The 25,500-nt window shown below is 40.3% G+C and overlaps 2 protein-coding genes across 7 annotated transcripts in view; one reads left to right on the forward strand and one right to left on the reverse strand.

Annotated features, from left to right (window-relative positions):
* Positions 1-25,500, forward strand: part of AK8 (adenylate kinase 8) — a 76,656-nt gene that overhangs the window by 42,071 nt on the left and 9,085 nt on the right. For 5 of the 6 annotated variants that reach the window (XM_080561797.1, XM_080561796.1, XM_080561800.1 and 2 more), the window contains exon 11: positions 6,444-6,585. In XM_080561797.1, the coding sequence (XP_080417923.1) occupies positions 6,444-6,585 (142 nt within the window). Of the gene's footprint in view, positions 1-6,443; positions 6,586-13,228; positions 13,479-25,500 lie in introns of those variants that run through there. The other variant, XM_080561801.1, reaches the window with a different exon arrangement.
* The window catches only part of SPACA9 (sperm acrosome associated 9), a 127,219-nt gene that overhangs the window by 40,523 nt on the left and 61,196 nt on the right, over positions 1-25,500 (reverse strand). The window lies entirely within an intron of this gene.

Raw genomic sequence — 25,500 nt, forward strand, 5'->3', positions numbered from 1 at the left:
AATGTCCCTTTAATGTGGATGGTAGGCACTGGGGGGAGCAGTAAGGGGAGATGCAGGACTGTGACAGATCTGGAGTGCCTGCTGGTACCAGGCATCACTGATAAAGGACAACAAACCCTGTAATGTCCTCTCTTCTCATCACATGGTGAGTCAGTATCTGGTATAGAAAGCCAAGATGTTTTTTCACCAAGGTTGTCAGACTAAATTTCTTCTTTTTTTGAATATTATCAATGTAAAAAGGGTTTTTATAGGCCAAATTCTGTCCTGTCACAAGCCCTGTACTCTTTAGTTACGCTGAACTTGTTTAAAAATATGGAAGAAATAGGGATCTTTGATGATGGAAATGATGCATTACCTGGGTTAGAACTGTGCTTGCTGTCTGGTGTTTAGCTGTATTCTCTCTGCAGAAGGACTAAAAGCTAGTAGTGAAAATATATGCTTTGCTGCTACTTTTAGAAACTTTCAGGTTAGAAACATACCTGTGAGGTAATTCAGAGTAGCTTTTGTTTTGCAGGTGGGTAAACTGAGGCAGAAAACCTAATTCAGGTCAAGCCTTGCTGCAATCAATGAGCGAGCGTGGATGGGAACCCAGGTGTGTGGATCCTGACCTTAGTGTCAGCCCACTAGATCATCCTGTGCCTCCCGGATAGCCGGGGTCATTAGGCAAATACACAGAGATGCTGAAAACCTTGCAAGGACTATTTTCAGAGGGGAAAATGCTTTTATTATTATTATTATATATATATATATTTTGTATGCTGGATACCGAGTTTGGACTGAATTTCTATTGCTACACTGAAGATGCCACTAACAGGTAAAACAGTGCAGGGGGCTGGATTCTTACCTCGTCACTAAATGGGATCAGACGTAGATTCCTGAACCTCTGCTTTGATAACTGTGTGAGAAAGAATGATGCGCTCCTTTCACTTCAACATCCATTTCTGAAGGTCTTAATTTATCATGGATCGTTTGATTGATGCTTTGGGATCATACATACCTGCTTTAGAAATGTTGTTGGCACTTCTTAATACAGCTAATATTTATTTCAGATGACAACAAACCTGGGGGGGGGGGTGAAGAGGCTTTAGTATATTAGAAGAGACAGAAATATCTAAAATGTGGATGTGAGACATTTTATCATCGTTATCATCGTTATTTTACTGTATCAAAATAATTATTCCAGTTCTTAGGGGAAGTCAGCAGTGCTGTACGTACAAAATGAGCAAGCGGCGACTATTTCCGTGCACGTTTTCCATCTGATGAGATTATTAAATACGCGTTACAGTGCTTTGCACATGCCACGCCGGTTCTTATTTGTTCCATCGCCTCTTTATGTGCCGGCACCGAGAGGAGAAGAAGAGAGGCGGCGGCGTGGAGCTCCGCGCCCGCGGGGGGGCTCCTGCGGTTTCCGCGAATAACCCAGACCGGGCCGCTTGGAAGCTGCTGCCGGGGCCCGGCCGGGCCGTGCCGGTGCCACCGTGCCCGGCAGGTGGCGGCACACAACCAGCGAGAGGCCGGGCCCAGCCGGCCGGGCTCAGGCGATTCCCTCCCCCGGCCGGGCCCAGCCGCTTCCCCCCGGGCCAGGCCCCCGCCGCCGGGCCGGGCCCAGGCGCTTCTGCCCCGGTCAGGCCCAGGCGCTGCCCCGGGGCGAAGGCCGGCCTCTCGCCGCCAACACCCCTCGCTCTGGAGGGGCGTTGGGGTTCTCGTTGTTTGCAGGAGTCGGAATTTGCTCTGAATTAAAAAAAAATAATAATAAAAAGCCCGTTTTCAGGCGTCTGGTGCGCTGGCAGGATTCGGTTAAAATATTGGTTAGGCTTACACGATGGTGAATCGCTGCGAAATCATTTTCAAACGTGTTAGAAATAAATTGAGGCAATCTGAGGACCATAACGTAGGCAAGAAAACAGAATACTTCTCTGAAAGACCCAAATAAAATGAGCCAATGTGAATAAAGCAGAGTTCATAGAGCAATAAAATAACCAAATCGCATGCCTTGCTAATTTTAGGATTGACAGGACAACCCAGGAAAGTAGCCTTTGGCAGTAGCTTATACTCAGGGCAAGATGTTAACTGTCAAGTACTGGGATAAAGCCTCAGGCGTCTGAATTAGCAGTGAAAGTCTTCAGACCGAGCTTAAAAAAAATCTGCAAGAGAAGTATAAAGGGCGAACGGACAATATTGTCTAAAAGACCTTAAACTTTTTATAGCGCAAAGCTGACAATTTATGCCTGCAAATGCATTTATGCTGTGCTTAGAAAGAAGGGTTTATAACATTGGAGAAGTGAGTCAATACCCATCAAAAGTCCGTTTTAAAGGGAAGTGTATGGAGGAGGAATCAATTTAAATATGATAATTGTATAGCTTGGAGCACTGACAGCATTGAAGCTATTGGAGAACAGTGCCCTGTAATCTCTCAAGTACTGTTTTTGCCTTTCAGACTGTGCCTTTAATGTTCTGTTACTTTTGTCTTGAGCAGATGGTATGATTTTGTCAACTGATTGCCTGATAGGGTTTTCTATTAGTCGTGCAGATCTATGGGTTGGGCAAGAGCTAATAGGCCACACTCCCATGAGTTCATGAGGAAGTACTTTTCATGAGAAGTACCTTTTACTTGTGAAAAGCTTTGAAGCTCTGGGAAGTAAATTTATTTTTAAATGGTCTGCTGGAAGGTGCTGACTGACAGTCATGGAGACAGAAAATCTCTAGGTGTCTATGCAGCAGTTCCGGCACGAGCAGCAGTACTTGAAGCTTCTGTTCCCTGTGTCCTGCCAGATCTTACCCTTGAATTGATTAGATCACTATGTAAGTCCACAGCTGCTAATTCAGCTGTGTAGTCTAGCCTATTAACGTGGCCAAGACAGGCTGGAAAATAAAGGAAATATGTTGTGTGGTACTGACATTAGGCAAGAATGTATGCATGAATGAATTGCCTTTCTATATGAAGTTGGTTGTGGCCCAGTTCTGCCACGTATACTGTTCCTGAGGCTCACCATGAACTTGGTCCACAGCTACATACAGTGTTCTCAGTGTTGGGTATCATTGTAATTCAGCTGCTTTGCAGAATTACTTCTGAGGGTGGATTTTACTCCTGTACCTGGATTTTGCTTCTTAATAGAGATGTGCTGCCACATTTCCTAGTCTGGATATCTCTTTGTAGCAAATTGTAATTTTTACAAGAAACTTATCTTTGGACCGCTCTAATGATAAAGTAAAACCTCTCTAGAGCTTCGTTCCTCCAACTTTCAGAGTTGGAAACTCACAGAAGCTTATGTTGAAAAGGAATTGATTATTCAAAGCTCTTGTGCTTCATAATCTACTTAAAACATGCAGATTGACTGCCTCATCAGAAAAGCTGTAAATTTTACTTTGCTATATAGCCCTCTGGGTCATGTGCTAAAGGCCAGGAGACCTATGGCTAGTTACTTACAGATTGTGTGTCACTCCAATTATAGGTTATTAATTTCCCTTGCATTCCAGAGACAGTTCCACATGAGTGACAAGGAATGCCGTACTGCAGAGTTCTTCATTACCTACTCTGTCTATACCACAGCAAAATACGAATAATACTGATTTTTTTCTTTCCTTTTCCCTCTTATTTTTTTTTTCTGGTCTGTGGAAGATGTTTTACAGTTTTAATGCATCTGTTTTAAGCGTGACTGTTCCTGTTCAAGGGCAGCTGATGTACTTTGTAATGCCATTGAACAGCCAACAAGCTATGTTCCCCTATTGTGTTGAAGTGATAGGTATGTTCGCTAATCAAGAGGAGAGCAGAGCTTGCTGTCTGACTTGTTTATGTTTTATTTCTCACTATCAAGCTTTAGAGGAAGGCACAGAAAATATGTAAGCATCTATATTATTCAGTGATGTATATACGTACATGAGTGTACAAACAATCTGAAGTGTACTGCTGATACCTTCTAGTCAGTCATCACTGAAATTAGCAAGATATCAGGGTTACCACGTATCCCCAGTACTACTCAAAAGAACCAACAACCTGATGTGGTGTTAGCTAAATTGTTAATTAATTGTTACATCATCTTGCTAGATTTTTTTCCTCTTCTGGTTGCTCCAGTTTTTTTCAGAAACAGTCACCAAACTGGAAGATTTTGTTCCTCTGGCATTACAGAAGACTAATGGGAAGTGATCAGATGAAGAGATGCTGCCTATTTTCCATCATAATTGCTTTTTAATTTCTTGTAGACTGGTGTTTCTTCTTGCTGTATGCAGATTGGAAGCAATTTAACTCCTGGAACTGGAGAATCTCCAAAGATGGAGAGCGTGGTGTATCCACTTATTTTTCTGTGCCATTCCTGGGGCTCAAGTGCTTGCCCTGATTCCCTGTTTATCTGACAGGGAACGTCAGCTCTGGCAGAATCCTGCTTTAGTGCAATTTTACATGTGGGTTTGTAGGTCTCATTCATCTCCCTAGGAGAGGTGGCTGTAAGCATTTTGAAAATGTTTTAAAAATCACATAATATGGCATCTTTGTAAATCCGTACTAATGATTCCAATAGGAATCTTGATAAAACAACACAGATCAAGATAGGAAGTTTAGTGCTACAGCCAGAAATTCATGAGTACCAGGAAAATTCCGCCAGTCTTTGTATGGAATACATTTTGGGGAAAGAGCAAGTGAGATTTTTTATTCTTTTTTTTCCTACTGGCATGTCTTGGTTTTTAGTATTAGTTCTTGTAACCTGGAGGCTGGGGAGAAGAACTGACCTGTAAAGAGCTTGGTAATTCTCCTCTTATCCCCAGTATGCCTGCCTGCAGCTCAGGTCTCGTATAACCAGATAGGAAACATCTGTCTAATAACGTTTCTGCCTGCTGCTAATTTTGTGAATCCTATTTTTAATGGAATGCCTAGTTTTGCATTGCCATTTTAATCTCTGTCAAGTGACTGGTAACGATTTTATTCAATTCCCTTTTTTCTTTTAGCAGATGGAGAACAGTACTTTCCTTAACTTGGGTTTGATTATTATTTTTTAATAACGTGAAGCGGGTATCCTCAATTAATACACTAATTTGTTTTCTAATTAATTCCCTGTGGTTTTCCTCTGTTTTTGCTGGTACATTGAGTTCTGAGTGCAATTCTGTAAACTCAGTAATTTGATTACTTGAAGGTGAGGTAATGAATTTCACGATAGAGGCATAAGTCTTGAGGAAATGTTAAATTCCAGGAAGCAAATGGATTCTATTATTGTGGTTTAAAACCTGCTTGTATCCAGGGTATAAATGTGCACTGACAATAATATACTCTACTAAAATACAGGCGCATTCCTGTCAGCTAGTCCTAAAGCGAATTGCATTGTTAGGAATCTGACGCATACACTCTCCTACAAGAACTTGTTGTATTTTTGTATGCAGATGCAATGGCAGGGTGAGTATCAAAACATCAACATCCCGTGATGTGGATTTATGTAGCATTTTTTACTGCTTGTCTCCAGGAGAGGCAACAGTGTATTAGACATACTGTACAAATAAAGAGAAGGGGCTCTCGTTGCTTCTTGCAAATTGTTTTGGCTGCTTCTTTGGGAAGTAGCTTGAGGTGATTTTGCTGACCTTTCTTCAGTTATTTGACAGGAAACCCAACCCATTGCAAGATCTTTGGAAAATATACAGTCACTCTTGTTGAACCAGATTGTTTAATTCTCCTATTAAAAAAATAATAGTAAGAGAGAGATGTAAATTTAAGTATCTTGGTAAAAATATTTTTACTTCATGAAGACTATAGTGGGAAATATGCAGGATACCTCCTCACTACTGTGTCTGATTAAATACAATTTTAAAGCTGCATAGTAATTGTAAGCCTGATCAGAATCTTGCTGGTGTTACTCTCTTGTCCTAAAGATAAATAATAATAGAGGAAAGAGAACGTTTATCTCTAAAATTATGGAGTCATCAGTGTAGTAATTACAGTAGTTGAAATACATTTTAGAAATTTGTTTTCAGTTATAAAAGCTTCAAGCCTTTGCGCAAAATAGAGAAATATCACTTCTAGCCTGCTATGGCAGAACCATTATGATCTCCTAAGTTAAATACAGAGTGCTACAGACATTTTTTTTCCCTGTTTTAGGATTCTTTTACACAACTCAGGTCATTATTTTTGCATTTTTATAAGATTATGTCACACGCTTCATTGTGACATCAGCTGAGGATGGCTGAGAGAAAAAGTACATTGCAAAACTATGGGAGCATCTGTTTTTAGCAAATACTTTACTGTAGTCCTACAGTTCCTTATGATTTTGGGGTTTCAGTGATAACACAGTAAATAGGCACAGTCAGCAGTAACTCCTCTTTCCAAAATTTGTCACGTGTAAACATGTTTGTATTTTTTTGTCTTTTAGTTCATGTAGCAGTCTAACCAGAAAAAGGTAGTGTGTAACCTCCTTAATTTCAGTCTCAGCATACAAAATAAACATCATCTTTTTAATCCTTTGCAGTCCCAGACAACATTGTTATGAAGATCCTGGCAGGTCGCCTAAATGCACTGGACTGCGTGACCAACGGTTGGGTGCTTCGTGGCTTCCCAAGAGACATAGAGCAGGGAGAAGAGCTGCAAAAAGCACATATTATTCCAAACAGGTAAGATACATATTTAGCACGTTACATATATGACAAGTCTGTGGAAAGACACAGATCTTTGCTGACATTATATAGGCCGCTGCATCTTATTTGTTTATTCCTTACATATCTAGAAAAGGGCTCTCATCCCTGGAGAGTGGGAAATAGAGCACTGGCCTTACAAATCTGCCAGGTGACCAAATTGTAAAAGAGAGAAGTTTGTTCTTCTGGTTGTTTGTCTGAGTTACCTCTAAAGGCAAGCCATAAGAAACGGATTAAAATTTGGATTATATCTGAAGGTGTATTTTATTTGCAGCAGGAAGAGGATCTACTTCTTCTTACTTTAGCATTGGCATAATATCATGGAAATATATTAGCACTGCGAGGAGCTCATTATGAGACTTTTGGGTTTTGTGAAATAATTAAAAACAACATGAGAATTATATTTTATTTGAGCTATAATGAAGTGTTCAGAAATGTAATATAAGAGAAATGAGCATCAAAAGAGAGCTGTTATGACATCCAGGCAAATAAAATGGGGTTACTCTTCATAGCTAGTCCAAAGGTGGTGAGCATTTGAAATGTTGGCCTACTCATCAAAATCGAGAGGCTTTTCCATTCCCCTCCAGGAGTTCTTGGTTTAATCCATACCACTGGCGGACATAACATCTACTCCAAAGCTGTGCATTGAAATTTATGGTCTTTATGCTTCCAAAATGCTTGTCCTTAAAAATGTTTAAGTTGGCAAAGGTACTCTTCCTGTGTCTTCTCTGTGGCTGCCTTCAACTTGCCCCCCACACCGTCATGCTGCCTGTAGAGGGTACAATTTACAGTGGAAAGACGTGAAAGGGTAAGGTTGAGTTGTAAAGAGAAAAGAGGACAGTGAAAAGGGAAGGAGCTAGCAGTTATGATACCAAAGCTTGAAAATTAAATTATGTGAAAACAGCCTTATTTATTGAAAGTAATTTAAAGTACATCCTAAATAAGAGTCTACCTCATGAAAAAAAGGGAGAAGAAATTTTGATAGTTATGCTAGGTTCAGTTAAATAACATTTCCCGTGGATTATTCTTCATATGCACTTAAGAAGAAGGTGCTGAGTCCCTAAACAAGTATCTGAGTACGATATCACTGTGAATACTCATGCGTGCTCCTTTGTAGGATCGAGACCTCATCAAGTGAGGAAGAACAACTTGTTATAAGATCCTCAGTGTAGAGATTTTGCACTCATCCATTTGCTCAGCTTCCATTTTCTTTAAAGAGCTATGCACATTCATATCTGAGTTAAGAATTTGGTCCCCTCTATTTTACATAGGGGTTGAAGTAGGGGACAAAACCAGACATCATGCTACCTGATTGATTTTGGAGCTGTTATTTTCCATGCAGCTGAAGTAGTAGGTGTATAAGGGAGAGAGGGTGATTATAAACAAAAGGACATATTGCAGCATAGGATAGCAGGGCAGTAATTCAGTTGCAGTTGTGATGCTAGTTATAAAACACTATCTGCAGAGGTAGTGTTTCTGACATCAGGAGAAAACCCTGATAGAATTATAGCCTTGAAATCAATCTGGGAATAGGATGCAGAAATCTATAAATCAGACATAGAACAATCTACAAAGTCTCATTTTTAGGAGGACTCTGTTGATGAAATTAGATTAAAATAAATTTACATATATATCAAGTTTATTATTAAAATCTAGTCACATCAGTAAACAAAATTATTTGTGAAAGAGTATGTTACTCTGTGTTTTGAACTCAAAGTAGACCTCTTTGGCTGATCAGAACACAGAGTTATTGTCTGGTTGTCAAGTCATAAATCTATTCCTTAGAGCTAATAAATGGTTAGTGTTCAAATACTATGTTTTATCTGACTCCCACCTCATAAAGCTAGTACACATAATACTAAATTATACAGCATTGAGCAGGATCAGTCTCCTGACTCCTCCATCTTATGAAAAGAAAAACAAACCTAGTAATTGATGATAGAAAAGAAGGAAAATAAAGTTATTTGAAAACAAACAAAATGGGCTATAAAGTTTGTTAAAATGTAATAATAAAAAAACTCATACAGCATCAGCCACTGCATCCAAAGAACTGCCCTGGAACAAAAAGGAAAATAATTCATTTTCCAGTGAAAAAGTAAGGTATAATGTTTTCTTTAAATTAGAATTTGCAGAAGAGCAAAGGCTTGCTTACAGAAGGGTGCAGAAAAAACCTGCCTTGTATCAGACAAAACCTGTCTACCAAAGAACTACTCTTCCTATACTGAGAGGAGAGCCATGTATTGCTTTCTATGTTCCTCCCCATGAAGCAGTTATCGCTTAAGTGGACAGGATCCTAATCGTATTGAACTGTGGCAGCCTTTAGGGCAAATAAGAAGCTGAATCTATTAGTGGTCTCTCAGCTACCTAGTGAAAGAACGTCATTAACCACTTAGTGCCTACGGTAAGTGGGAATCCAAATACAATTACAGGTTGGCATCTGAAGCTCAGAACTTGCAAAGGACTGAATTCAGTTCCTCATCCAAATGAGTGTAAATAGATATTTTAGCTTTTTTTCCATTGTTAATGTTTAAGCAACAAGCATTATATATATATAACAAGAAATAGTGCATAGTGCTGGATAGTTCTAATGTGCAGAAACCTCTTAGTATTTTGCAAAATCTTTCTTGTCTCCCGTTCTCTCCCAAACATAGTTAAAATCAGATTTAGCAGCAACAGTGTCATCTGTTGTATATCTCTCGTCATTAGCTTCAGCTGGTTCATGACCAGCTGTCTGCTGGTTCCAGGCCAGTTTAAGGCAATCAGCAGTTTACAGATTCCCTGAGCCAGAGGGTCATCTGGACAACTATGTCTAATAGCCCATTTTCCTTGACTTTATAGTCCCTTTTCCACGCATTATACTTTTGGCCCCAACCAAATCATATAGAAAGGAGTTTTACTTTTTAATTGGGTGTCATATGAAAACACTGTGGTTTTGGGGGGTTCCTTTCTTCTATTATGAGAAACATTTATAAGCGTTCCCTGTTCATCCTCTCGTAACACTCCTGATTTTATATCCTGTTGTATATTCTGGTTCAGCCGTCTCTTTCCTATGCAAAGAATCTTGATGTGTTTATCCTTTCCTTTCTTGGAAGTCGTTTCACTCATCTGATTATGCTGTCTTGCTGTTCTGTACCTTTTCTAGTTATTCTAGCTGTTTCTTTTCTACGATGTGACAACCAGAACTTCACTCAGTTTTCAGGGTAGCACTGCATGCTGGATGTATGTATAGTAGCACAAATATTTTTGTTATTTATATCTTTATTTTGATCTCCATTAATATCTGTTGTTATTAGATGGTACTGTGATAGATTTTGGAGGAATGTCTTGCGTGTGTAGATTACAGCAACTACATAGAGTCCCTTTCATTGAAACAATATTGGAAAACTCAGTGAGAAAGAGCCGAAGGACCCTTTAACTCAAGATCTTTGTAATTAAAATTATAGCGCAGTTTGCGTTAGAGTTCTCTTCAAGCTGATAAAACCACTCCTTCCATCTGTTCCAACGGGGTCCACTGCTAAGGGTGTTCTGGGATTCCCAGTTCCTCTGCGACATCACTTGCATTGTTTTTTCCATCTGTTCTGAATCCAGGGTCGATTGTTATATCTCGGTATTGATTAATTGTATTACAATAGTACCTACAAGCTTCAAACAGTCTCCCTGTGTTAGGCAAATAACGCTGTCAGTCCCCATCTCAGCAAACACAAAAGAAATATGGCCAACAACACACTAAATGGACAAAATTCAGGAGGGGAGGGATGAGCTTGAGAGTTGACCTAGTGGTACAACAAAAGAAGTGTATAATATATTTCAAATACCCATTTTGCCAATGCTAAAGCTTTTTCTTTCCCAGTAGAGAAAATAAACAGCAGTAGCTTCTCCAATACAAGTTTTCCAGCTCTGTTTTATTTGGTCTTCAAAAGGATGTGGCTGTATCCCCAATTACGTGATCTTCTTACATATTTTTAAAGCTTCTTTTTCATCACTCTACTAAGAACCTGTATTCAAACAGTTTAGAATAATGAAGTTCATAATTTCTGAGACAGAATCGGTGAATATGCTGAGAACAAAAGGGAAAAATCATAATGGAAAAAAAAAGATTTATATTTTTTTAACTATTTGGTCTTTACATGGGGCTTTCATATTTCTGCAGCTGATCCCAGTGTGGATTAGGGATAATAAACAGCCTATTAATGGAGGCCTGAACTAGGAAATGGAGTTTGAATCAGCAGCAAAATTCAATGGCTGGTGAAGGTTAATAACTCCATTACTACCAGCTCTATTTTTTAGCCGTTTGAAGAGCTAGGTGTTAGCCTTATCTTACTCCTCATTAATTGAGCTAATAGAACCCCAGTGACCCTACCATGCTGCCATTATCTGAGAGTTTACCAGACATGGACTAGAATACTTATCACTGAATATGTATTCCTCAGATTCATTTTTTATATCAGAAATATTTTTGTTAAAATAGGTTGTCTTCAGGTTTCTTTTTTTTTTTTCCCCTTTCCTTCCTGCCTTCTGTAACAGCTACATATTTGGAAATTAAATGTAAATGACTTAATTAAAATCCTATCAAGGAACAAGCTAAGTCCCAAAATAGTTGCATCAAGGAAACATAATAGTGATTGAATTATTCTGACATGAAAAATCTTACAGGGCATTTTTAAAACTTTGGCCTAATTTAAATGATAGCTATTGTGTATTTATAGTAGAGGTATTTTTAATTGATGGCATAAAAAAAAAGATGAGTAACAAAGAAGAAATTTTATAAAGGGAAAAATACAGAAAAATGACTTGCTAATCAAGGCACTAAATCAGTACAATACATTTTGCCTACACAAGGGACAGGGAGAAACAGTAGGTAAATCCAAATGACCTATGGCTTATTTTTTAAAGAAAGTAGTAAAAATAATAGATCAATTTCCATTTCAATCGTTCTTGATTTTTGTCTCCTCTGATTAGAAACAGCTCCCTCTTACCAGAGCCATTTTCTTTACTGTCTGTTGTCTTCACTAATGCTAATTGTTTTCCTTTTTATTATCACTTTGCACATCAGTGCTCCCACCCTAGCTACTCACATCCTCCTCCTTCAAGTCTTCAATGCCAAGCAGACTGACCGGTCTGGTAAAATCTAATGGGAGAGTCCCTGGGAGCTAAAGGGGGCAGGACAGAGGCAGGATCTTCTGCAGGTCAATGGTACGCTTATGAAATAGAAACATCATTTGGAAAATGTGTCTCAGGTGATTAACTCTCACTTGTCTTCCCCACCCCAGCAGAGGTGCTCACCCTCTTAGCTGTGCTGACTATACATTAACTGTGTAGCTATGCTCTGGGGGAGCAGAACACCCTGGCCTAGAGACAGAAACGACAAGGGTTTTTCCCCACCAAAATCCGGTATAGATTGTGCTTATCAGGCAAAATGAACAGGTCTTCCTCTCACCTGGACTGGTGATTGACTCGTCTGCTTGACTGATCCCACTGAGTGAGTGGGATCCTTTTAATCCACGGTTGCTACCCCTGTAGCCTTTTCCAAGCTACAATAATTCAGCCATTGTGTGGTCTCTTGGTGCAAGTCTTTACAGACTTTACAGACTTACAGACTTGTTCATCGACAGGTTTTAATGAAGGCAGTTACCTTTGTTTTCCTGATCCACCTCTACTGCAAGAGGTGTCACTGAACACTCCATAATAGGCAAAATATTTCAGGGAAGCATAACTATCCCATTAACCTTTTGCGTAACAGCTGTGCATAAAAAGGCATACATTTGCTCTGGCATCAAGGCTCTATCAAGCAGTCATGCCCACAGGTTACTTTATAGTGTCAACTAAATCTTCACATTTAGTGCAAAAAGCAGCACACACACAGCCTTTAGCCCAGCACAAAACTGACAGAAGTGGCTCCTTAAACAGATTCCTAAGGTTTCGTCATCGATGGAGAATCCTTATTCTCCATTTTCCTTCTCTTCCGTAGTAGATAGTGCTCTCTTCCCTCCTAAAATAACACTCATCTGAACAGTAAAATCCTTCTATGGACTTTCTGTGGGATGCTTCATTTGCTGCCACAAACATTACTTCTTGTTTCTTACTCTGCTCCAGCAAAAATAGGAGGTATATTTGGCTTCAGTTATGGGAGGCAGGTATTATTTTTAGAAGTCACCTCATACAAGCTCCTTTTGATGGCTGGAGCTTGTTTGGTGAAATCCTGGATATAGCAATTAAGGAGATCTCTGATCTCAGCAAGCTTCCTAAGTCTCCAGGAAGAGAAGGAAGAAAAGCTTCTACTTCTAAGCCAAGATTTTTTTATTATTATCTTTTTAAGGACACAGAACCACACGCAGAATCCTTTCATTCTTTTTGCTGCTGAAAGAAAGGATATTTTTCTGCAGTAGCTACCCCTTACAAATGAAGAGACATCGGGAAACCTGAAGACTTCTGTCCTGTTTTCCCTTACGTTGAAACCATTTTTCTGTAAAGATGCCACCCGCATAAAGGTTGCCTTTCTGAACTTAACACCTAACTAGAGAGAGAGACAGAGAGAGATTTCCTACAAGAAACTGAAGATTACTGAATGTGGTAGCCAAATTCTGCCATGTTTGCACTGAAAATCTCCTCCCATATTTTTCAGGAAACTGAGAGGAAGGGAACCTGCACATTTCCATCTTGTGAGGGGAGAGTATGTTGATCTGAGAACTGCCTGAAAGAAGAACCAGACTTTTAAAACCCTGATTCACAATGACAACTTCATGGGTCTGATCTCTAAAATCAACAAAGACAGTTCAGGGCATTCACCTGAGACAACTTTTGTTCAAAGAATGAAATAGTCATGGGAAATCAAAGTGTTAGCATTTAAATACCAGTCAGATCATCTAACCTATGCTTTTCCCCTCTGAATTCTCTTTGCTTTGGTGACCAAAACCTGTGAATAAAAATCCTAACAGCGTCCCTGAGAGCTTACCAAACTCACAGACCCATTGTCAATTCTAAATATTTCTTCATGGACTAAAGCAGTCATTTTTCAAAATTTTACCTTAATTTCATCAGTAGTTTACATACAAAAAGAACCATATACATGTGAGTCTTATTTTTTGAGAGTTAGGAGCTTTTTGTAAGGGAAATACTCATTTCAAGAACCGACTAGAACCAGAAAAACTTGAAAAATAAAACTGGGGGAGGAAAACTTCAATTATACTGGTGTGGCAGCATTTTAATATAAACTGGGTAAAAGAACACTTATTGATAAAACTAATGAGTGTTTTGAATGTTTGAGAACAGTGGATAGAGACACTATCTGAGAAAGAACAATAGGAAAAGGAGGGTTGGCCAGTGCTGTCAAGCATCTCAGGTTGTTGATCACTTGCCATTTACTTCAGTGGTGTGATAGCAGAAGTTGGCTGAATATTCTGAGTAAATGTAGAAAGGTCACTGTTACATCTGTACATTTTAAAGTTTAGTTTATGAAAGTCCATTACTGCATTTTCTGTCTGATTTTTCACCAGGGCAGTTACTTTTAAATACGTTAGAAATGTACCTTACCTTTGAACTCTGTGATTACTAAAATTCAGGATTTTTTAATTAAAAACTTAGGACAAGATTGTGCCAGCCGCGCTCTGATTTAGAAGTCTCTTTGGATCTGAGACTAATCCCAAAGTAAGCCGTTACTCAGAGCTAGTGTGGCTGGCAAAATTGGCCCATGCTGAAAACCACAGGCAGAACAGGCATTATGCTGCTTCTGCTTAGATTCTCCATGCTGAAGATCTGGGAAGACAAGTGCATCAGTCTGTAGCAAATATAATACGGCTTGGGTGATTAAAACTGTCAAGTAATATTGCATATTGAATGGAGACTAGTTTGTCATTACCATGAGGATTAGAAAGTGTAATCTTCATTAAAACATCAGTGGATTTACTGCTGTTTGCCTTGGAACAAGATATTTGCTCAGAATTTTCTAGTAAGTAAATTTAGCAAGTGCAGGGCAATTTAAGAGAGTGGAGCTGAATAGTGTCATAGTTTATGCTGCAGGAAAGATGTTGGAATGATCCCTTGTGTCTGATAGGTGCACTGGATCTAATTCCCTTGGTCTGGATCACCTGCAGTCACATAAATGTATTAATCACTATCACTTATGTTGGCTTCCTTTGGCTCAGATGTAAGTGGTGACCCAGTGTTTTTGTGCTGTGTAAGGGTTATAATTTCTGTCCCTAAATGCATTGTGTTCATAAAACTGTGTATTACAAAACTGTGTCCTTTGTGAGGCTTGAAATACGTTTTGGCTAAGGCTTTCCTCTGTCCCACAGAGGTTTTCATCTTGTCCTTTTCTAACAGGTACTGTATTTCTGAGCTTAGAAAGACCCGTATCATGCTTTGCATGTGATCAAAATTTCAATATATATGTATTTGTCATCTAAGATTGTTCTGATACAAATGCTGATTAGTATCCCACAGATATGCACTGCAATGATCCAGAGAGAAGTCTGATTTTTTGGTGTAACTGTCCTATCCAAAGACCATGGTATAGCAGGTTAAGAAATAGGCATTTCATTTAACCTCCAGGAAATGCTACCACGTTTGTGAACATGATTTAAACTGATTTTCAGACCAAGTATATAGGAAGAGTTCCTCCTCATGTATTCAGTGAAATCAGAGGATTTGTACTGGCCTTGCACTGGCCCCAAAGTTGAAGAGAACAGAAAGGAAATAGAGAAATCACGTCTTCTCAACCCCTTGAGCCTTCGGACTTTTCAGATTGACATATAACTTTCTTAGCTGTGTTTCCAGTAAAACACTGAACTATCAAAGCTAAGTCATGGGTATGGCAAACTTCCTGTATTTTTTTTTTTAAAATAGTTTCTCCTTTGAAAAGTGCAGATTCCTCATGGATTGCTGTCTCCAGTTGTACATTTCTAACTGCCGTGGATGAGAGCACATAAATATTACTAGAATAAGAATTTTCATTGGCTTTCATTCCACCATTTGAAATGTAATTGCAGCCTGAAAACTTGCTTTTTGTTGTTGTTAAAAATGTTACTGTCAGTCCATTAATACTGAATCCAAGGCTTTATTAACTTTCAGTGAAGAACTTGCTGGAATGCATTTTGCCCAGTGATCACTAAAGAATTCCATGTATTCCAATTCTGGAATTCTTCCCGTAAGTAGCTGTTACTCAGATAAAATCATCCAGTAAAATACAGCAAAGCTAGTGATGGCAGAAGAGAAGCTTGGACATAACGGCAAGGGAGATCTAGGACCGGATTCATAACTTACGGTCTCACCTATGTCCTTCTTTACATTTGCCTTACACCACAGGCAGTTCAATCAGTACACCTACCAAGTTGTCCTGTCTACAAAAACTTGACAGGAGCTTCTGATCATCTTGTTTTACTGCTAAGCATGGGAGAGCTCTGTATTCAGGTTGAATATTTGTTTTTATTTCCTGACTTGCAGAGAATTTCTCCAGTGGTTCCTAAGTTTCTAATCGTGCTGTCTTCCTCTCCCCCACCCCTACCTGACCCTGCTATAGATCTCAACTGTTGTTTTACCTTGTTGATGTTTTGTCTATATTTGCTTTAACCAGATGCCCCTCTTTGCATGCAGCACTGGGACTCATCCCCTCTTTCCTATCAACAATAATTAGCCTTGTAAGACTAATGGAAGAAATCGTGTCTAATTACCCTGTTGAAGGCCCAATTATGTTATTAACATTTGTGGGCTATAAGCTAATGATGAGGAGAGCCGCTCATTTGCATAGCATTAAGTTAATTGAGCTGGAAGCTATGGGGTGGATAGCAGCGATGATAGCAGGATTCTGTTACAGAATGGATAATGATGACCGGAGCAGGACGATTCACCTGACAGGTTTATTAATTAACAGCTATCTGATTACCTAAAAGAAATGGCAAGTGGCGGTCCTTCTGAAAGAAGCTGCAGTATTTTATTTTTTTTTAATGAAAGATTCTGTGTCACTGTTGATTCTAGGGGTGATTTATGGTAATGGCAGCGAAGCTCTTTACTGGAAGCCTGCACATAAGCCTGTTCTGGGTCCAGCCTCCCCACCCTTACAAAAATGCCCTGGGAATGTCTGATAATTTTAAATACATCTAATTCTTACCTGGTGCGCTCAGTAGGGCTGCGCCAGTGAATTTGTACGGTTGTATGAACGGCATATTTTGAGGATCCCTAATAGTTACGTATCCTCCGAGTTTTGCCCTCGGAAGAACTGGATGGTTTGATTTTTGTAAAAGTATTTTGTTCATTATGGTTTTAGGGAGGATTCTCTGTTGTATTAGGGAGAAAATAACCATAAGCCTTTAGTATTTCAGGCTTTCCTGCTATGTACACTCTGCAAGTGAAAGTGAGTGCCCTTACCTTCACTTCATTACCAGGTACAAACAGTTATGGAAAGTTTTTGGGCCTTTTAAGGAACAATTTTTTATTTTTATTTAAATACGTTAAAAAGAATAAAAATCTATCTTTTCCTGTTTGATTAGATGTCAGCTTCTGCCTGGTTAAATCCAAACACATTGTAATTCACAACGGATTCAGTCAGTCTTGTTTGAGCTGTAGTATCGTGGAGATGAAAAAACGCCGCTCTGTTTAAAAAGTTGCCTGCACTAATCAGTCCAGCAGAAGGCTGAGAAGCTTGCGACATGGGTGCTCTTTGTTAGAAAACCACAGCGTAGTTCTGAACATACTGAAATGTCAAATACAGCTTCCTGTCAGTGGATCTTTTTAGATTTTTTTTGCTACGTTGAAGAGCCCATTATTAAATCATGTGAACTCCAGACCTCACCTACTGACTAAGGTACCCAGTTCATCCCGAACTACCTTTGACCAGACTTGTTCCAGGAAAAAAGAGAACACTACAAATTTTAACCTTGCAGAGAATGACCTTTTATCCAGTTAGATGGCGTGATGATTTGTGTTTCGATAGTAATAGATTTGTGAAGAGTAAAGATCTATGGACAAAATACAATTAGCAATATTTTGCTGTTGGAGATCTTGCATTCAGAAAGTCTCCCTGCATTCTGGGGCTGGCGTTTGCTGGGTACAAAAGAAGCTGAGAACATTGCCTTGATCTGATGTAGTTTACTAGATGCATGCAAACATTTGCAAAACACCACAGGCGCTTTTGGTCATAAGGAGAAGAGAAGAAGAATGGAAAATCAAAAATGAAAGAAGTAATTTGGGAGAATAGCTCATGGAGCTGGCTAGCAGTCTGATGTGTTTTCTGCGTAAGACCAGCAGCTGCCAGCAAGGATAAAGAGTCCAGCTGTTAATGCTGATTGAGGGAGAGTGACTGTAGCTGTGGACACTTGTGTGATGTGAAGCAAGTTAGGGAGAAGTGTCTGTGTAGCATTTACGAGAAGCATCTTCCAGCACACGTGTCAAAATTACCTAAAAAGGTTGCTCAGGAAACCTAGCACGATAAATAAGTGTCTGTGTGGGAATTTAATCCCTACGTCCTTCTGGTTCTCATTAGCTGTCTGTAATCACTAACCCATACAGTCAGTGGTGGATAGAAATATCTTTACTGTATAAATTAGCTTTTCTGTGAGGTGTTGTGTAGTTCACTGCAATGCCTCGCTGTATAAAATAGACAAACACAGCATTGAGCCTAGATACAATAGATAAGGAATTATGTATTTAATTCAGAGTTCTGTATAGAGTGCTCATAAAAGCTTGATCATGATAGAGAGGCCAATAAACGTTTGGGAACATAAATATTTCTGTAGGAAATGGCTTTGTGAAACATTTAGCTGTTGAGTAATAAGAAGAACAGAGCAAATCAGAGGAGCAGAAATCTCTAGGTACTAATCTGATGGGTTATATATGTTACAATGATGATAATGTTGAGGGAGAATTTTTGAGTAGCAGCAAAATACATTGAGTCCTGCGCTTTCTACTAATGTCTTCATCTTTTTGTGCTTGCCCAACTGACCATCTCAGCTGCTCCACAATTCAGCTTTAAACCTAGGAGCTCTGAGCTACTGCTGTCTTTGAACATGCCATGTAAGTTCTCTGAATTTGCAGGAGCTGAGTGCTTTGAGCAGGCAGAGGAGCAAAGCCTTGGAACCTCAGACTCGCAGAGACCCACCTGTCAGCTCTGCTGTTGGGACAAAAACATCTGTCAGAGGGACATGGTTCTGGCAGATCTGGTGGCAGCTTCTACCAAGGGACAACCTGGAGAAAGCTGGGTGCGGACCGGAGGCAGTAACTTCAGGCAACACAACAGCACTAGAAGAGAATACATGCTGTGTCCTCAGGCACTCTATTACTTGTATGACTGAGTGCCTGATGTTCCCAGTCAGGAAGGGAAGCAGTGGAATTAGTGGAAAAGACGAGGTAAACTGAGTGCATTTGATCTTCTGCTGTATGACTACTTCTCGTGATAAAAAAAAAAATGTTGGGCAAAACCAGATTCCGATAAATTGGATCATTGTACAATAACATGAGGAGGGGTAGTAGGTAGTGGGTTTTGATCTGAGCGCACAGCCCACAGACTCTGCAGAAGGACGGGCAGCGTTTGTTGTCAGGGATGGGCTGCAAGGGAAAATGTAAGTGCCTGAGGATTTCAGAGGAAATGATGCTCTGGGTCTCTGTCTTTTGTTTTTCTGGAACATCCATTACTTGAGTATTTAGGCATTGGTCCAGGCAGACAACACAAGGAAATATATTTTAAAAAATCACACATCAAAAAGTATTTTAAATGACCACATTTTAGAACAAACATTCTGGCAACACAGCTGGTGCTCTTGTCAGTCTGTAGGCTCGAAAATACGAGAACCAGTAAGAAAAATAAAAACAACCTAGGAATAGCTAATCAGGTTAGAAGTGATGTTTTGGCTGCAAGGATTTTTGAGTGCTGTAGAGAAAAATAGAGTAAGATTAGAAAATATTTGTCCATCCTGGATGACAGATGTGGGAGAAGATGTTATCATTTGTTACTTCTCTTTTTTTCCTCTGAAAACAGCAGTAGCAATGAGCTGGCAGGCACAGTGAAATGCAGTTAGCAAAAGTAATGGGAGTTGAAAGTTTGACCTTTTGTGATGGAAATTTGATATGAAAAAAGAGGCTTTTGATAATTTCTCTATCCAATCAGATATGGGAGATGTCTTGATCCTGTTTGCTCATTTGCATGCCGACTGATCTCATTTGAAAACCCAATCATTCAGAAATATTGGGACATCAACAGAAATGTTACAAGCAAGGAGCTGTTTTATCTGAAAGGTCTGCAGGATGTCATCTCTTGTTTTTCACTCCAGTGGCCTGATCTCTTCTTCGTGATTCCGTGTTTTTATTGGCAGGATAAGTTGAGCATATTGAAATGCAAATAGCCCTTTCCACATTGAACCAAAATATAGAAGTTTTTTCTGTATGATTGATTGTATCCAGGGCACTTCAAAAGCAACAAAGAAAATACTTTTCTGCAGTGCCTCTGATTTCTTGACATTGCCAGGTTTTGACGGTTCCTGTTAGCAGTCGTTGGTAGAAACTGATTCCTGGGCTTGCGTCTCACCTCTGCTTTCTCCCCACGGAAGGCCCACGCTGATGCAGTTCACTGGTTCTGGGACCAGGGTGCGAGATCGAGTTTGTCTGCATGGGCACACATACACTTCCAAGTTATTATCCCAGGTGCTGTCACGAATATATTCAATAGATTTAAGGAAATTGCAGAGGTTTTTAATTCAGAGTCTACCAATATCACATACTGGCTTTCAGCTGTGTGTATGACTGTCCAGATACTTACCTGGCTAGTCAGATTTCAGATCCTAGGCACTGCCCACTTAGCTGAGTTTAGGATCAACTTTATCTCCAAAGCAATTTAACCTTTCTATTTTCTAGAACAGGCAACCCAGTTTCCACATGACTCAACCACACAATGGGTTAATTAACGGTAGGTTTTCCTGCTGTGTAACTGGTATCATTACCCTTTATTTCAGGGAGTGCCTATTAAGCCAATATCTTAAGCCAATGTTTTGCATTTCTTAATCCAGAAGCTAGGAACAAACTAACAATATATAGCACTTCTGAGTAAAGGAGGTAATTTAAAATAATCTCTTTTTTTGGCATAATACCTTTCTAACATCAGGGTCAAGCTCTATGAAAAATATTTTTTCTTTAGTACTGCAAATTTTTTTCCCCACCTGTTTTTCCACCTTGACAACCCCTACCCTGCTAATGGGAGTGCTGTCCTGGGAAGTGAGACAAAAAAGCACCTTCTTTCAGGGACTGTTTAGGGTTATTCTGCTTTGTAGAAAAATGTAAGTATTCACTAAGTGTAAGTTTCTTGCCTCCCTGGTGAACACCTGCATTGGACTGCAGAGGTTCTCTGCTTTTCTGGTGTGGTGTAATTCTTTATACAAAATAGAACGATTCCAGCAGAAGAGGACAGAGATGGATTTTATTAGTTTAGTGTTGTGGCATTTGGCTGGGAGATGGTTCATAACTGGAATGTCAAAGAGAAGCTGGCACATTTTAAAGAGTTACCCTGAGAAGCAGCTGTTGGCTGTCCCTACCTAACAAAACCTCTCTTAAAATTGGTCTATTTGTGTGCAGAGTTTTGCTCCTGGCACACCCTCTTGGATTCTCTGGAATGGGCAGATTTGGAGAGGGGATTTCATGTCCTGTGCTGTAGGGTGGGGCACATGAGGAGGAGGTGAGCAGGTACCTGGGCTCATGGACCGACAGAGGAGGCAGCAGGGAGGGCGCTCCGCAGGGGCTGCTTGCCACAGCCCTCACCTGGAGGGAACGGATGCGAGGGAGGGGATGAACCAGATTATAAGCTTTACATAATGGGATGTTTTGAAAGTCGTTTAGTTGGTATTTGTACAACACTTTGAAACGTAAAGCTCTAAATTAGGCAGGAGATCAAGAATTACCACGGTGTTCCTCAGGTGGGTGACGATATGCCTGACTAGGGACCCACAGAAGCTCCCTGTCTTCATCATTGACCTACAGAAATAGTATACTAACTCGGCTTGTTCTTTATTCAATAGATTTCGAGGTCTAACCACAATTTAGTGCATCTATTTGTGATATTCATCTACACCTAATTTCTTCAGCACTAGATGTACTTCTGTGTATGGGTTGGGAATTTCACTGCTAGAAGAATGTGTCTGTTTCTGAGTGAGGACAGGAGTACCTTGACTGATAGGCCTCTTCAAATCCAGAGAATCCGTTTCATCAAATCCTGTGGCCTGTCAGCTAGGGGAGACTGCTTTGTAAAACAGCAGAAATGGTAAATCCCTCCATTCTCTGTGTAATAAACTGAAGTTGTTGGTATGAATAGCTGGTACAACTCAGCAGCTCTCCGAATTAGACACCGAGTGTTTTCCCAGATGGGAAATCAACCCCCTTCATCTCTCATGTATTTTAGAATATCGAACCATGTAAGTTAAAACATGATGCATTATTCTCGATAACCGCAGCAATGTAGCTCCTTCCTGCTGGATTTTTTTAAATATACTCCTCTCTCCCCACCTATTTCTGTTGCTCCTCAGTATTAAAAAAAAAAATCCTGCAGCTTAGTTTACCAATATTTTCTCTGTGCTGAAGTCAGCATAGAATATTAGTGTCCAAAAAGTTGTAAAACAAAAGACTATCATATGTTGCACCTTTTAATCATGTAATTGCTGAGTGACATTTAACTCGGAGGCTTTAAGTTACTCCTTTGTCAGCCAGCCTTCTCCTTCTGCCCTTCGCATTCCTCCCTCCTCTCGAAGCAACCTGCTTTTGCAGAGTAGTGCTTTAACTACACTGAAGTTTGGCTGGGCTTCTACATATTACAGCAGCAACACGAAAGCAAACAATTGAAGTATTTGAGAACAATGAAATATGTATGGCTATCTGTGACAGCCCTATAAAGCAGAGCAATTAGCCGCGTAATCCGAGAAAGCCAAAGCGACCGGCAGCCCACGGTTCCCTATTAGTTAAATGCTTTTTGTACGTCCTCATCCCATCAAATCAACTAACACTTCCTTTAATTGGTTCATGAATTATACAGCTTGGCTGCATTATAATTTAATCACCAGTAAACATTCCTGGGGCCCGCTGTAAAGTGTATAGCGCTCATTAATTCCTTAATTTCAGCAGATGGAAGGGGAGATCGGATGAACGGTGGCAGTACAGAGCGCCTTGGGCAATGGAAGAAGGAAAAAAAGGTGGGGGGCCGTTTAGGTTTTTTAAGGGCTGTCAGAAACTCAATCTGTGAGCTGTCAGCAGCTTGGACCCGTTTCCCCCCGCCTCCCCCTGCCTTCACCCCACCTACTGCTGCAAGTGACTGACGGATTCATATGGAGGCTTGTCAACCCGTCTTTAAACATCAAGCCAGCGGGTAAACCAAGCCCAATGTAAATTAATTCTTGTCTTACGGGCCCCCCTTTCTCTGTCCCCATGAATATTTCATGGCGGGCAGCATAAATATTAATTCTAATAGCTCTGCACAGTGGTTATTATTTCTGTTTTATGACAAATATTCATAAAATATTCAGGACCCTTTTTTAGAACATTTACACACTTGATTGTGAAATTTTCCAGCTTCCTGGGGACACAGTAAACATATTGGGGTTCTCTTGATGGACTTTTTTCTCTCTTAATTAATACTACGCCACATTAATATTTAATCAGATTTAGTTTTCTTTTCCCCAGAAGTGAACCCTATTACATTTGAGGATTTATTTGACAGTATTTAAACAGGGAATTTTTATTCCCTATTATGAAATTGGTTTCCTTTGACACATATATAAAATGACACATTATAATCCATTCTTTTATTCCCTCCCCTTGCCCCCAAATCATACACTTTCTGGTGTCAGGTCTTTAATTTATCTTATATACCAAATATCCTACCAACAGCAAAAGTTAGTGTTTAAATGATGGGAGTGGGGTGACTTTAATGTAGCATTTTATAAGAACACTTAAGTTTAAGCATAATTTACTATAAATTTGATTCCATTTATTAAAAAGGAAGAAAAGTACAGGTCTCCTTGTTGGAAACAGGAGGTACTAGAGAAAAGCTGCAGATAGATAGCAAAGGCATCCGTTCTGATATGAGTTTGCTAGTGCTTAACCCTGGAGTTCTTGCTCCACTCAAAATTTGCTCTGCAGAATCTCATTAATGCAGGGGAGGGTTGCGGGCATCTAAGGAAACACGTCTGCGTTTGGGGGAGCGGATTCAGGTTCCTGACCTCAGGCCTCTGGGGCTGCAGAGGCTTTCGATTATCTGAGACTGAGTTTGATTAACCTTACGGATTGTGGAAATCGTGCCAGCCACATTACTCTAAAGCAGTGCTGGCTGCCATCTTATTCTGTGATTCATAAAGCACCGCTGGAATGAACTCCAGGGGGAATGCAAAGATGCTAGAATAACAGCTGAGAGTAACAAGGAGGCAAAGAATAGAAACGAGGGGAGAAATGTAAAGCAGTTTTGCATGGAGGTAGTAATGCATCCAAGCCACTTATTACGTAGGGAAAGAGTTAATATTGCCTTAAAGAAGCGATTCAAAAGAAGCTTTAAAAATGCACCGAAGCCCCTAGTATGAAAATATTTGCTCTGCATATGTGTGCTTCTCGCCGCGCTTATGTAACGTTTACACAGCCGGTAGCTCTTCAGACCGCCGTTGGGTGGAAGGGCTCTCGCTGCCAAAAGGCCTGGGGTTCTTCGCTGCTGTAAGCCTGCGTGGTGCCAGTGGAGCTACTTTGCTTTACCCCAGCTCGAGATCCAGCCCATTGTTCTGTAAAGCAGAGAGGCAGCGCTACCCCGCCAGCCTGCGCCTGGTCCCCGCGTGTAAGGTGCCGTGGCACCCGCCGCGATGCTGCTGAGCCAGCCGGCTGCTGGGAGGGACCCTGTGCCCTGGCTGCAGAGCCCGAGCACATCTAACCACATCTAACCGGTGGGTGGGAAACGTCTAACGGAGTCAGAACTCCGCGCCGCTGCTGAAGGGAACGGCTGCAGCTAAAAAGGATGTTGTTCATCCTCCCCTGGCCAGAAGCCACGTCCTGGGAATAGCGCCCCAGTTAACTGCCTTTCGTCGTCGCTCGGCAGAAATGCAGCCGTTTGAAAAGAAAGATCCCATGCCCGCAAATAGCTTGTCATCAAATGAATCATTATAGGAACTCAGCGAGGAAAGCGCTCGTGCCGATTAACCTGTTTTAGTCTTTATGCAACATATTTTCCCTTATGGTCAAAACCTAGAGGGTGAAATTACTTCCCAAAACAGAAGCAAGCATCTTTCCTCAGAAGATATCCCAGCACTTGAAAGACATTGGTGAATAAACCTCCCAACAGCTCCTTCCATAAATAAGAGATAAGGATCATTTCATCCATCGCAGAGAGATGCAGAAGCAGCATTTAGGGTAGGAAGTAAACTAAGATCCATGTTCAGTCGGTCGTGCAGCCTTAGAAGATCATTTGTAGTCTGGGTACCCATGGGCAAAATACCAGGTTTATAGCTACATTGAAAGAAAGTGGAACAAGACTGGGGGAAAGTTAGATGGGATCTATGTAACCAGTTTAATATTTAAGAGGGAATTCGGGGATGCAGAATGTAATTATGGAAATACAAGGTGTGCTGAATCCTGTGGCTGGGCCCCTGATTCTTGAGAGGAGGCTTAGCCAAGGTTTCAGGTTCCAGGCGTGCCTATACTACAAGAAAGGGAACATTCGTTAGGGGAACTGCTTGATCCAAATCAGGTGTCCGCCTAAATAGTCAATACAGACAAGATGACCTGGGTTTTAGCTGGGAATAGTCACTTGGATTCAATTCTGAATTCCCTTCTTACCCATCACCTTGAACCAGTACCTTGGTTTGCCATATCCTTGTGATAACTCAATGGTTCTACTCAGGAAAAAGATGTTTTTGCGATGCAGATTTTTCTTGTGTCTTGGCCAAGCCTGCCTTC

Source organism: Anser brachyrhynchus, assembly GCF_964034855.1.
Source record: "Anser brachyrhynchus genome assembly, chromosome: 19".
Classification (NCBI taxonomy): Eukaryota; Metazoa; Chordata; class Aves; order Anseriformes; family Anatidae; genus Anser; species Anser brachyrhynchus.